General features: G+C 51.4%; 2 protein-coding genes across 2 annotated transcripts; one reads left to right on the forward strand and one right to left on the reverse strand.

The window, feature by feature from the left end:
• Window positions 1-3,673: 3,673 nt before the first annotated feature.
• Window positions 3,674-4,680, reverse strand: HIGD2A (HIG1 hypoxia inducible domain family member 2A). Its single transcript, XM_002816241.5, has 2 exons — window positions 4,451-4,680; window positions 3,674-4,093 (listed from the first exon to the last, which is right to left on the reverse strand). Exons 1-2 carry the CDS (start codon window positions 4,602-4,604, stop codon window positions 3,927-3,929), a joined length of 321 nt encoding a protein of 106 aa, XP_002816287.1. The 5' UTR covers window positions 4,605-4,680; the 3' UTR covers window positions 3,674-3,926.
• Window positions 4,681-4,824: 144 nt separating this feature from the next.
• Window positions 4,825-9,462, forward strand: NOP16 (NOP16 nucleolar protein). Its single transcript, XM_002816240.6, has 5 exons — window positions 4,825-4,995; window positions 5,085-5,193; window positions 6,512-6,581; window positions 8,070-8,176; window positions 9,024-9,462. The coding sequence occupies exons 1-5, from the start codon at window positions 4,889-4,891 to the stop codon at window positions 9,165-9,167; spliced, it is 537 nt and encodes a 178-aa protein (XP_002816286.1). The 5' UTR covers window positions 4,825-4,888; the 3' UTR covers window positions 9,168-9,462.
• Window positions 9,463-12,761: the final 3,299 nt, after the last annotated feature.

Here is a 12,761-nt window from a genome sequence, read left to right on the forward strand (position 1 = left end):
CGTAGTTCGAGGCCAGAAATCTGAAATCAAGCTGTGGCAGAGCCATGCTCCCTCTGAAGGAGCTGGGGAAGGGTCTGTTCCACCTGCTTCTGGCTTCTGGTAGCCTCAGGCATCCCTTAGCTGGCACATGCATCACTCCAGTCCTGCCCCCATCAGATGGCTGTTTGCACATTGCCTTCTAGGTATGTCTGTCTTTGTGGCCAAATCTTCATTTTTTTGTTTTTTTCCTCAAACAGGGTCTCGCTTTGTCACTGAGGCTGGAGTGCAGTGGTGCAATCTCGGCTCACTGCAGCCTCAACTTCCTTGGGTCAGACGATCCTTCCACCTCAGCCTCTCAGGTAGCTGAGACTACAGGCACGTGCCACCACATTCGGCTAATCTTTGTATTTTTAGTAGAGACGGGGCTTTGCCGTGTCACCCAGGCTGGGCTCAAACTCCTGGGCTCAAGCAATTTATCCACTTTGGCCTCCCAAAGTGCTGGGATTACAGGGATGAGCCATAGCACCCAGCCTAAGGTCACATTCTAAGGCACTAAAAGGACTTCAGCATTTTTGGAGGGGGACACCATGACACCAACACTTACAAACAGTGGTCATCCTCTTTAAAAGTGTCACAGTTCTCACCACTCCATGTCCTTGTCTTGTATCTGGAGGCCAAGGGTCACCACAGTGCACTGCTCTACATCTATAATCTCTGCCTCAAAGCTGAGAGAACATGGTGGAGGCAAGAAACTTAGCTGGCCCTAGTACAGCCCTCCACTCTGAGATCTAGACTGTTGGGGGGGTTCAAGAAGGGGTGTGTCTTCACTCCCTTTTTCCTTCTGCCAGCTTGAAGCTGGTGTTGAAAACAGAATCACTCGGGAAGAGCGTGGGTCCTCAAATCCAACATTTGAGGAGCACTGACCACAGACCAGAAATACCTGTTTGAGACTACATGAAGGAGGAACTCACAGGTCACCTCTCTTCTAGAGTTTGCTCAGGTCCTCAGCCTCCTCTTCCAGAACCCTCAAACACTATGTACACAAATTGCTGGAGAGCTTCGGGACTGTGTTCTTGCCACTGTACCAGACTGCTTCTCTGAGCCCGTTTCCTCTTCTGTACTGTGTCAAGAACCAGATGGTCTAGGCTGGGCGCCGTGGCTCACGTCTGTAATCCCAGCACTTTGGGAGGCCGAGGCGGGGGGATTACCTGAGGTCAGGAGTTGAAGACCAGCCTGGCCAACATGGTGAAACCATGTTGTTTTAGTATTCTACTAAAAATACAAAATACAAAAATTAGCTGGGTGTGGTGGCACACACCTGTAATCCCAGCTACTCGGGAGGCTGAGGCAGGAGAATTGCTTGAGCCCTGGAGGCGGAGGTTGCAGTGAGCCGAGATTGTGCCACGGCACTCCAGCCTGGCTGACAGAGTGAGACTCTGTCTCAAAAAAAAGAACCAGATGGTCTAGATCAGTGGAGCCCCATAGACTCTCGGGAGGTGGGAGCAGGGTGAGGAGGTTATGCGGAGTGGAGGGCAGAACCCTCTGCCTCTGACCCGACTATGGGAGGCCTCATCTGAAGGAAGGTTGTCCTACTGAAAGTTTGAAAAACTGCTGGCTAGATCAGTATTTTTCTTTATTTTTATTTTTATTTTTTATTTTTATTTTATTTATGAAGTATTTATTGATCATTCTTGGGTGTTTCTCGGAGAGGGGGATATGGCGGGGTCATAGGATAATAGTGGAGAGAAGGTCAGCAGATAAACACATGAACAAAGGTCTCTGGTTTTCCTAGGCAGAGGTCCCTGCGGCCTTCTGCAGTGTTTGTGCCCCTGGGTACTTGAGATTAGGGAGTGGTGATGACTCTTAAAGAGCATGCTGCCTTCAAGATCTGTTTAACAAAGCACATCTTGCACCGCCCTTAATCCATTTAACCCTGAGTTGACACAGCACATGTTTCAGAGACCACGGGGTTGGGGGCAAGGCCATAGATCAACAGCATCCCAAGGCAGAAGAACTTCTCCTAGTCAGAACAAAATGGAGTCTCCTATGCCCACCTCTTTCTACACAGACACAGCAACAATCTGATCTCTCCTTCCTTTCCCCACACTTCCCCCCCTTCTCTTCAACAAAACCGCCATCGTCCTCATGGCCCGCTCCCGATGGTCGCTGTCTCTTCAGAGATGTTGGGTACACATCCCAGACAGGGCGGCCGGGCAGAGGTGCTCCTCACTTCCCAGACGGGGCGGCCGGGCAGAGGCGCTCCTCATCTCCCAGACGGGGCAGCCGGGCAGAGGCGCTCCTCACCTCCCAGACGGGGCGGCCGGGCCGAGGCGCTCCTCACCTCCCAGATGGGGCAGCCGGGCAGAGGCGCTCCTCACTTCCTCCCAGCCGGGGTGGCGGCCAGGCAGAGGCGCTCCTCATCTCCCAGACGGGGCAGCCGGGCAGAGGTGCTCCTCACTTCCTCCCAGACGTTGGGTGACTGGGCAGAGGCACTCCTCACTTCCCAGACGGGGCGGCCAGGCAGAGGTGCTCCTCACATTCCAGACGATGGGCGGCCGGGCAGAGACGTTCCTCACTTCCTAGACGGGATGGCGGCCAGGCAGAGGCACTCCTCACTTCCCAGATGGGGCGGCCGGGCAGAGGCGCTCCTCACCTCCCAGACTGGGCGGCCGGGCAGAGGGGCTCCTCACATCCCAGACGATGGGTGGCCAGGCAGAGACGCTCCTCACTTCCTAGACGGGGTGGCGGCGGGGCAGAGGCTGTAATCTTAGCACTTTAAGAGGCCAAGGCAGGTGGCTGGTAGGTGGAGGTTGTAGCGAGCCGAGATCACGCCACTGCACTCCAGCCTGAGCACCATTGAGCATTGAGTGAGCGAGACTCCGTCTGCAATCCCAGCACCTCGGGAGGCCGAGGCGGGCAGATCACTCGAGGCCAGGAGCTGGAGACCAGCCCGGTCAACACCGCGAAACCCTGTCTCCACCAAAAACACAAAAACCATTCAGGCGTGGCGGCGCGCGCCTGCAATCCCAGGCACCCGGCAGGCCGAGGCAGGAGAGTCACAGGAGCCCGAGGCAGGGAGGTTGCAGCGAGCCGAGATCACGGCAGTACAGTCCAGCTTCGGCAACAGAGGGAGACCGAGAAGGAGAAGGGAGAAGGGAGAAGGGAGATCAGTATTTTTCAAATGGCATTACTCTAGGCCCACTGAACTAGAATCTCAAGGAGTGACCTTGAGATTCTTTTTTTTTTTTTTTTTTTTTGAGATGGAGTTTTGCTCTTGTTGCCCAGGCTGGAGTGCAATGGCGTGATCTCAGCTCACCGCAACCTCCGCCTCCCGGGTTCAAGTGATTCTCCTGCCTCAGCCTCGCGAGTAGCTGGGATTATAGGCATGCACCACCACGCCCAGCTAATTTTGTATTTTTAGTAGAGATGGGGTTTCTTCATGTTGGTCAGGCTGGTCTTGAACTCTTGACCTCAGGTGATCCGCCCGCTTCGGCCTCCCAGAGTGCTGGGATTACAGGTGTGAGCCACTGTGCCCGGCCAAATCTCTGCTTTCAAAGTGCCCTGGGTGGCTGTTACTAGGAAAGTTCGGGAATCACTAGACTACACGATTTCTAAGCGCCACTCCAAAGTCTGTTTCCTCCAAAATCAAAGACCAAAAACCATGGGGATGATACTGAATTCACCATACTACAAGTGGATTTTTAGAGTTTATTAAGCAGGGGAGTGGAGGGGAGATGCGGCACAAATAGAAGTATGTAACATTCAAACAACAGAATCTAGGATTTTTGAAAAAACTTTCCGTCACAGTTACACAAAGGGTCACTTCCTCCCCCAACGACACATGGGCCTCTCAAAGGAGAGGAAGGAGTAAGTCCCATGATAGGGCCAGTGGTTGCTCCTGGGTTTCGGAATCATTTCTGCGGAGCTTTCAAGGCCAGACCCTGGGCTCAGGGTCGAGACTTCATAGCGGTGACAGCTAGACCCAGCAAGATGGCTGCGACCGTGAAACCCTGGGCGGCGATCCGGGTGCGCATCATGAGCTGAGAGCGCTGGCTGTTGCCCCGATGGAAAGAGTAGAGGCCGTAGCTGAGGGCGGTCGCCGTGGCCAGGCAACCTGAGGAGGGGACAAAGCAACTGGGAAACAGCAGGTCGGGCCTCGCAGATCATTCCCCGCTTTGGGTCTCGCTTCCCCAAAGCCAAGATCTCTGGATCACAGCGGAGGGAGGGCGGAGAGGGTAGGTCGAGGCGAGGTCCTCCTAGTTACAGAGTCCTCCCAATCTTAGGCCCCAAGTCCCGCCCCCTAAACCCGCTGCTCCCGCTCCAATCAGTTTCGCCCCTCACCGCCCCGCCCCCTCGTCTCTTCTCTAGTCCGCTCTCATTCCGCTCCCCGCTAGCGCTCTGGTCCTCCTCTACTTGCTTCCCTCCGACATCACTGTCCTCTCCTTGTGCAGTTCCTACAGCACCCACTTACCTATGGGTACCACCGGGTTCTCGCGGGTCTTGCGAAGGAACTTTTCCTTGAAACTCTCTGGATTCCTGTAAACAGTGGGGCTAAGCCCCTCAATCACTGGAGGCTTCGATGGTTCAAAGGGGACCTTCGGAATCACAGGGCCGGGAGTCGCCATGTCCGGGCCACAGCAGCAGGAGAAAATCGGGACTCTGAGCTCAGCCTCCCGGTGAAGGTCATGAAAGGGGCGGGGAAACGAATAGATTGAGCGTTGTACGCAGGCGCAAGTGCTCGTTGCATCCTGGGAGTCGTAGTGCTCAGCACGGTAGTGCTACAAAAGGACTACATTTCCCCAAATGCCCGCAAAGCCTTGTGCACGCCTTCCGGAAGGAGTTTGTTACACGAGGTCTGAGAGGGAGAGGCAGCGTGTGTGAGCTGCTTGCTGGTGCGGTGGTCAGCGCGATGCCCAAGGCCAAGGGCAAAACCCGGAGGCAGAAGTTTGGTTACAGTGTCAACCGAAAGCGTCTGAACAGGAATGCTCGACGGAAGGCAGCGCCGCGGATCGAATGGTGAGGAGGCTGGGGTTCCGGGTGGCGGTGGGCCTCGGCCGGGACGGTCCGCGAGGTGACGGATCCGCGATGTCTCTCTTTGCCGGTAGCTCCCACATCCGACATGCCTGGGACCACGCTAAATCGGTGCGGCAGAACCTGGCCGAGATGGGGTTGGCTGTGGACCCCAACAGGGCGGTGCCCCTCCGTAAGAGAAAGGTACTGACATGGCAGGGTCTCGGTCCTTGTCTTCTTTACTCTTCCCCCGCCATACTGACCTAGGTTTCAGAACGTGGTACTGCCCATTCCTTCCCTCAGGCCCTTCCGAGTTTTCGACCTCCCCGCAGTCAGAACGCTCAACTGACGGTGATCAAGGGTCTCTTTACGACCTTCGTCACACTCCCTCCCCAACACACATTCCCCATACCCCCTCTACTCAGTCGTTTTTCTCTGAAATTAACCCATTAGCATCTCAACGGTATTTTCCTTAATTTATCTTTTTCTACCCTTACTTTCCTAATTAGTACTCCCTAAGAGTTGGAGATCTTTACTTACACCTTTTCTTTGTTATTCAATCATCCTTGGTCTGAGGCTTCCCTAGGCTTCCCTGACTGCAGTCTCCTTCCCGGGTTCAAGCGATATCCCACCTCAGCGTCCCAAGTAACTGGGATTATAAGCGTGTGCCACCACACCCGGCTGATTTTTGTGGTTTTAGTAGAGACAGGGTTTCGCTATGTCGGCCAGGCTGGGCCTCAAGTTATCCGCCTGGCCCCCTGGAGGCTTCAACAACTATTAAAAGAATCCAGGTTCCCAAAAGAAAAGCAAGCAATTCATCTTTCTCTGCCTATCTATAAAATGGGTATAACACTCCTTGCCTTAGGGACTATCTAACTGTGTGGCTGTAGCCTCACATTTATTCAAGAAATGGTAGTGCCATTTTCCTCTGGCATGAAACAAAAAAAGAAACTTGCCTAAGACAATGGAACAAATTCATTCGGGAAGCCCATTCATTAGGTTAACTACTTATTGAGAACATGTCACATCCTAAGCACCCTGGGGATTTAATAGAGAACAAAACACAAAGTCCTTGTCACCAAGATTATGTTGGGGGTAAAAGGCACAGACGGATTACTTGAGGCCAGGAGTTTGAGACCGGCTTGGCCAACATGGCAAAACCCCATCTCTACTAAAAACACAAAGTTTAGCTGGGCATGGTGGCGCACGATCGTAATCCCAGCTACTTGAGAGGCTGAGGCAGGAGATCACTTGAACCCGGGGGGAGGTTGCAGTCAACCAAGATTGCGCCACTGCATTCGAACCTGGGCAACAGAATGAGACTCTGTCTCAAAAAGAAAAAGAAAACAAAAAAAGAGAGAGAGAAAAAAAGCCTCCAGGGCATTAGTTCTCATTGTTACCTACTTCTAGCTAACCTTGGGCAGGGATTCTTATGGGTTAGTAGCTGTGTTGGGATAAGCAGGCGTCTATAACTTTCCCTCATCAAAGATCCTTCTGGTCTCAAGGGCTCTGTTCTCTGCAGGTGAAGGCCATGGAGGTGGACACAGAGGAGAGGCCTAAAGAGCTTGTACTGAAGCCCTATGTGCTGAATGGTGGGTGTGGTCCATATATTCCTTTAGGTCACTGTCCTGCACTGTGGGAAGCTGGGAAGGGCCCTAAGATGTCCTCATTTTGCAGAAACCAAGTTTCAGAGGGGAGAAGTGAGCTGGTTCAAAGTTCACAGAGTTAGGACTGTGTCCTGGCTGGCTCATTTTTCATTGTACTGACTAAACCCTGACCTTACTGTGTGAACTAAGGTCAGAGATGTTTAGGGAGGATGTACCCAGGTGCCTGGGAGAATAGAAGAGAAACCAGTAAATCTCAGGCATGTGTATGGCTTCTCATGAATTTAAGGATGAACTGATTTTTAGGGATTCCACCATCTCAATAAATGTTTCCAATGACAAAATCGATTTTATGTATATTAAGGCTATAGAGAGTGAACCCTACAGGAAAGTGGGACTACTCTAGAATTCTTCATTCATCCTTCCCCTTACCTGTCGGGGAGTTTAAGCAGCTCCCCTAAAGATAAAGGATTTGAATGGCCAGAAATTTGATACAGAATTCCTTGAGTTCCTGTCTTTATCTCAGTGGTTCTCATAAGAATTACTGCACAGGATTGTATACGCCAAGCCATGTGCACTTACTGTAGTCAAAGAGAAACATTTTTCAAAATGTTAAATTGTGGTTAAAAAAATAATAAAAGTTACCATCCTAATCATTTTTAAGTGTACTGTTCAGTAAAGTAGATTCACTTTGTTGTGCAACAGCTCCCTAAAACCTTTTCATTTTGCAAAACTGAAACTATACCCATTAAACAACTCCCCATCTTCCCCTACCTCCAGCCCCTGGCAACCATGTCAAAGATAATTTTGACTATATACAATATGAGGACCTAACTAACCTCTGGATATGATTTGACTACTTCATTTCTCTGAAGTAGCTCTTTCTCTCTCTTTCTAGATGAGAAATGGAGTAGGATTTGCCTGCCTATTTTAAAAGTGAAGCCATTAGTTGGCTCCACATCCTGGCTTTTTCTCTCCCATGGAGCACTAGTAAGGTGCTGGGGCCCAGCCTCAGGCCCCAGGCCCGGCAGCTCTAGATCTCATGTATTTAGACCGTCCCATTTCATGTGTTACAATGATACATCAAGAGCTTCTCTGAGAGGCTTATAGCTGGAAGGGAGCCCTGTCCTGTGGGCAGGTATGTGCCTTCATCTCTGTCCTGAGACCTGCCACTAAGTAGAGGTTATTAGTTTGGTACCTTCCTTGTAAATCCACCTGAGGCCCGGAGAGAAGTGACTTCCCTTTCCAAAAGTTGCCATACTGGTAGATGAGTGGGTCATAGGAGACAGAGTCTGGGATCCAAGGGGCTGAAGGAGGTTCCAACAGTGGATTTGGGAATGGGGAAGCAAAGACCCCCAGGTGGTTGGTGTGGTGGGTCTTGTGGCTTGGGAGTGGGTGAAGGGGCGATTGGACAGCTCAAAGAGCACAGAAAGCAAAGCCTCATTCCCTGTCTCCCCGCTTCTCTCATCACTCCAGACCTGGAGGCAGAAGCCAGCCTTCCAGAAAAGAAAGGAAATACTCTGTCTCGGGACCTCATTGACTATGTACGCTACATGGTGGAGAACCACGGGGAGGACTATAAGGTGAGTGGCTCGGGCCACGTGGGCTGGCTGGGAAGGCGCCCTGGACCATTCGCGGCTTGATCTGCTTGCGCAGCACATGTTTCCTGAAACCGAGTGCAAAGAAAGGGAGGAAAAAGACTCTAGGAAATGGATCCCATTGACAGGGATCTAACTTGAACGAATGCTTATGGCAAGGATAGACTGAATGGCCTTGGTTCCACACTCACTCACCGATAAATGTTTTGCTTGCGTGGTGTTTTTTGGTTTGTTTTTGTTTTCGAGACAGAGTCTTGCTCTGTCACCCAGGCTGGAAGTCTATTTTTGGCTTCCTTTAACAGTTGAAAGATCCAGCTACACTGGACCCCTGGGCCCAAGTGGGATTAGCTGGCTATGATGGGTCATGAGCTCCTCAGCTGGCCCCAGCTCCTCCCTGGCCCACTGGACTCTCAGGCCTTCCTGGTCTTTTTTTGAGACAGAATCTCGCTCTGTCACCCAGGGTGGAGTGCAGTGGTGTGTGATCATGGCTCACCGCAGCCTCAACCTCCCGGGCTGAAACAGTCCTCCTGCCTCAGCCTCCCAAGTAGCTGGGACCACAGGATGGTTAATTTATTGTTTTTGGAGAGACAGGGTCTCATTATGTTGCCCAGGGTGGCCTGGAACTCCTGGGCTCAAGAGATCCTCCCACCTCGGCCTCCCAGAGTGTTGGGATTACAGGCGTGAGCCACTGTGCCTGGTGCCCCACAGCCTTTGAGGTCAGGATTCTGGACCTCAGGGATAGATAGCAAGTGGCTTGCCTAATTCAGGATGAGCTAAGATTTGAGCCTTAGCCTGTCTAGCCCTCCTTAAAGTAGCCCTTCTCCTTTCTTAGGCCATGGCCCGGGATGAGAAGAATTACTATCAAGATACCCCAAAACAGATTCGGAATAAGATCAACGTCTATAAACGCTTTTACCCAGCAGAGTGGCAAGACTTCCTCGATTCTTTGCAGAAGAGTAAGATGGAGGTTGCGTGACTGGTTTACATTACAGCTGCCCCAGGCTGAGGCCTCCCCCCGACCAGTGAAGCTGGAGCCAGGGTGTAAGGCAAGGAGGTGCTGTGTGGCTCCAGAGGGGCTGGCCAGGTCCCATGGAATCAGGTTACACACACACGTGCACACTCCCCGCTCTGGGGAAGGAACTGTTCTCAGAGGCTCCAATTTATAATCGTCTGGGGGTTCATGGAAAAGCCAGAACCTGCTGTTTTCAGGGTGGGTGGTTTATTTAAATATAGTATGTACATAATAAAACAAAGATATTTTACTTCTCTGATGATTTTGTATTTTTCTGCTCTCAGCCAAACCCTGGGGCTGCCCCGGCGAAAACCACCTCTATCGGGGCTGAGAGGCCATCCCGCCTGTCAGCAAGTGCTACATTCACTTGCTCTTCTAGGCACAGCCTCTGGCCTCATCCCGATGGCTCTCTGCCCATTTCCTGCACAGCAGTTCCTCTCACCTCTACAGAAGCTCGCCAGGAACCCTGGGCTGCTTGGAAGGGGCCTGCCTTGCCCATGCTAGTCCCCCCACTAGGCTGGGGGCTCGTGGGGCCCTAGCCTGAGGCCAGCTGTGGCTTGACTGGCAGAGGGTAAGGAGCTCAACTCCTGGCCTGCCCTCTGAGTGACCTGCCTTCTCTGCTTTTCTTTGGGTTGCTTATGTTGGCCTCGGTCTGAAGTGAATCCGAGGTCCCCAACCTGGCTTCTGGGACTGGTGGACTGCTGAATCCCATTCTGTTGTGTGCCAGGCAGTGGGCTACACATGGCATGGCCATCCTTTGGGGCCAGGCTTGCCTGATTCGGTGGTATGAGGTGATGTCCACAATGTAGCAGGATCACAAGCAGGGTATGGAATGGGCCCTGGGCATTTTCTTATGTCCTGATACTTGATCCCCAACTATTAGTCATACAAAAACCTCATTCCCAGGGTTTCTCAGAATCGCCTATCAGCTGTCTCTTGTCACTCGTTCTCGAAAAGGAGGGCTTCGTTTTTTCCATAGATCATTTCATGTGAAATCTTGTACGATGCGTGGTTTTATCCTCATCTTACAGGTAAGGAAACAGGCTACAAGGTATCAAGTTGGGGTTTGAAGTCTGTCCAACAACTAAGCCTAGGCTTTCTGCTTGCTGTATTCCCCTTTAAGGGCATCTGAAGGCTGCCCATCAGTCCCATACCATCAGGGCAGGCTGGGAGAGTCCCAGAAGCCCCCTTACTGGATGGAGCCAGCCGTAGACTCCAGCAATGACTGGCCCTCGGAAGCACACAGCAGTGCTTAGTCTGCAGCGGAGCTCCTGAGGGCCTATTTGGCCCCATCTTATGTCCTCCACAGGATTCCAAATTCAGGCCTTTGGCTGGGGTGGCCCCTTAACATGTATCTTTACGCAGTTGAGGAAAGAACTTTAGGAAGCCTTCCCTACCACTAGCCCCACCCCTAGGCCATGTGTGTCTTGTAGGTTTTTTGAGACAAGGCCTTGCTCTTGTATCCCAGGCTGGAGTGCAATGACATGATCATGGCCCACTGCAGAAGCAGCCTCAACCTCCCGGGCCCAAGTGATCCTCCCTCCTCAGCCCATCCCAGGAAGCCATCTCTGGTGGCCTCTCTTCAGAGGAATGGTAATAGATCAGAGAATGGAAAATCGGAAGCCACTGCTTCATCTGAGTTACTTAAGAACAAAAGCCCCCAGTGCCAGGTGAGTGACCAGACACAGTTTCAACAGGTAAGTGTAGTGAAGACTTCCCTTCTATGTGAGGAGCGGACGCTCTGCATGCTCGCTGCCACCGACTCCCTCAGGTCCACAGCCTTCCTTCCAGCCATCTCTGTTGGAACATAAGAGCCACCCAAACATTTAACTTTGTTCCCAAGCTCAGCTAGGTTGGCAGCTGTTGGGTTTAGGCAGTGGGGGGAACACAGTATCACCCAGGCTAGATCATTCTGAGATGAGCAGCTCCAGGTAACTGGACTGGTTCCCAAGAGCAGGTGATCGTGGCTCCTGAATCACAAAGTCATATTCAGGAGCAGCTGGGTAAGGGCACCACAGAGCCAGTTAGGTGAGGTTCTTAAGGCCTGTTCACCCACTTTGCCCAGTTTACGTGTGGTGGAAACCAAAGCAGATGAGCACTGTGGCACTGTGCCTGGAGGACGGGCCAGCAGCCCCACCAGAGGAGCGCAGCTGCTGACCACCAACCCACAGGCTCTAGGACACCTACATTCTGTACCAGTATCAGAGTGGTGACACTCTGGACCTTCAGTGCCCTCAGTGTGCTGCTGGGACCTGAGGTTTTGAGAGTGGTCTTGATAAAAGCAGCTCAAGTAGACATAATGAAACTTTATTCTTCAAGTTCACCTCCCACAACTGGGAACTTTAAAAATTGTACAAGATATTCATTAGACACAGACAGATCTTCATTAGGTAAAAAGGGACCCCCTCAACAATTAATGCTGGTACCAAAGGTGACCTTTGTAAATTAAGTTTGGCCTAAAGCTGCCTCTGTACATAGTGAATTATAACCTAACTTAATGTGTAAACACCCTGCAACGTAATCTAAGAGTCTACTCTCAGCCAACCATAGGCTGAAGGCTGCCAAAACATGTCCAAAGAAGGCAAACGCCAGACTGCAGCCAGTCAGGCTATCTCTGTATGTCAATTCCAGTTCTTTGCTTATAAATATAGCCTGCACACATTCTGAACCATCGCTTTTGGTCCTGAGTGCTACCTGATTCATGAACCCTTTTCTGCTCAATTAAACTGTTAAAGTTAACTTGTCTATAAAATTTTTCTTTTAACAAATTGGTGTCAGAAGTAGGATCCAAAGTAGAACTTCAGCAACCTCCAGGAGCACCACGTGACCACGCAAAAAGGTATCTGCCAGGGCCCATTGTGCCCACTGACCCCTCACAGCAACTGGAGGTCATAGTGAGTTCTTCCTAGGATTCTGAGCTCCATAAATTTGTGTTTTGAGCTCTCCAAGTTTATCTGAGCAATTTTTACTGGACTGGGTCCTGGATTGGACTGAATCCCATAATAAACTGGATGGATCCAGTTAGAGGCATTGGGTAGGTTATCCTTTTGATAATGGGCTTGTTTCAATTCAAGGAGTCTGGGACTCCACCTTCTGGGACTCCATCTAATTTTATATATAAGAATTATGGGGCTGGATGTGGTGGCTGATGCCTGTAATCCCAGCACTTTGGGAGGCTGAGGCAGGAAGATCTCTTGAGCTCACAAGTTTGAGACCAGCTTGGGCAACATGGCAAAACCCCATCTCTACAAAAAATACAGAAGTTAGTTGGGCGTGTGGTGGTGTATGCCTGTAGTCGCAGCTACTCAGGAGGCTGAGGTGGCAAAATCTCTTGTGCCCGGGAGGCAGAGGTTGCAGTAAGCCAAGATCATGCCACTGCACTCCAGCCTGGGTGACAAAGCAACACTCTATCTCAAAAAACAAAACAAGTCCGGGTGTGATGGCTCACACCTGTAATCCCAACACTTTGGGAGGCCGAGGTGGGCAGATCACCTCACCTGCCTGGCCAATGTGACGAAACCCCTCCCTACTAAAAATACAAAAATTAGCTGGGCGTGG

This window comes from Pongo abelii, chromosome 4 (assembly GCF_028885655.2).
Source record: "Pongo abelii isolate AG06213 chromosome 4, NHGRI_mPonAbe1-v2.0_pri, whole genome shotgun sequence".
In the NCBI taxonomy this organism is placed as follows: Eukaryota; Metazoa; Chordata; class Mammalia; order Primates; family Hominidae; genus Pongo; species Pongo abelii.

Excerpts from the sequence above, each read along its gene's own strand:
- NOP16 (XM_002816240.6), top strand. The coding sequence starts at position 4,889 with ATGCCCAAGGCCAAGGGCAAAACCCGGAGGCAGAAGTTTGGTTACAGT. Across the intron at positions 6,582-8,069 it reads GAAGCCCTATGTGCTGAATG|ACCTGGAGGCAGAAGCCAGC; the intron begins GTGGGTGTGGTC and ends TCATCACTCCAG. Across the intron at positions 8,177-9,023 it reads ACCACGGGGAGGACTATAAG|GCCATGGCCCGGGATGAGAA; the intron begins GTGAGTGGCTCG and ends CTCCTTTCTTAG.
- HIGD2A (XM_002816241.5), bottom strand. The coding sequence starts at position 4,604 with ATGGCGACTCCCGGCCCTGTGATTCCGAAGGTCCCCTTTGAACCATCG. Across the intron at positions 4,094-4,450 it reads GAACCCGGTGGTACCCATAG|GTTGCCTGGCCACGGCGACC; the intron begins GTAAGTGGGTGC and ends TCCCCTCCTCAG.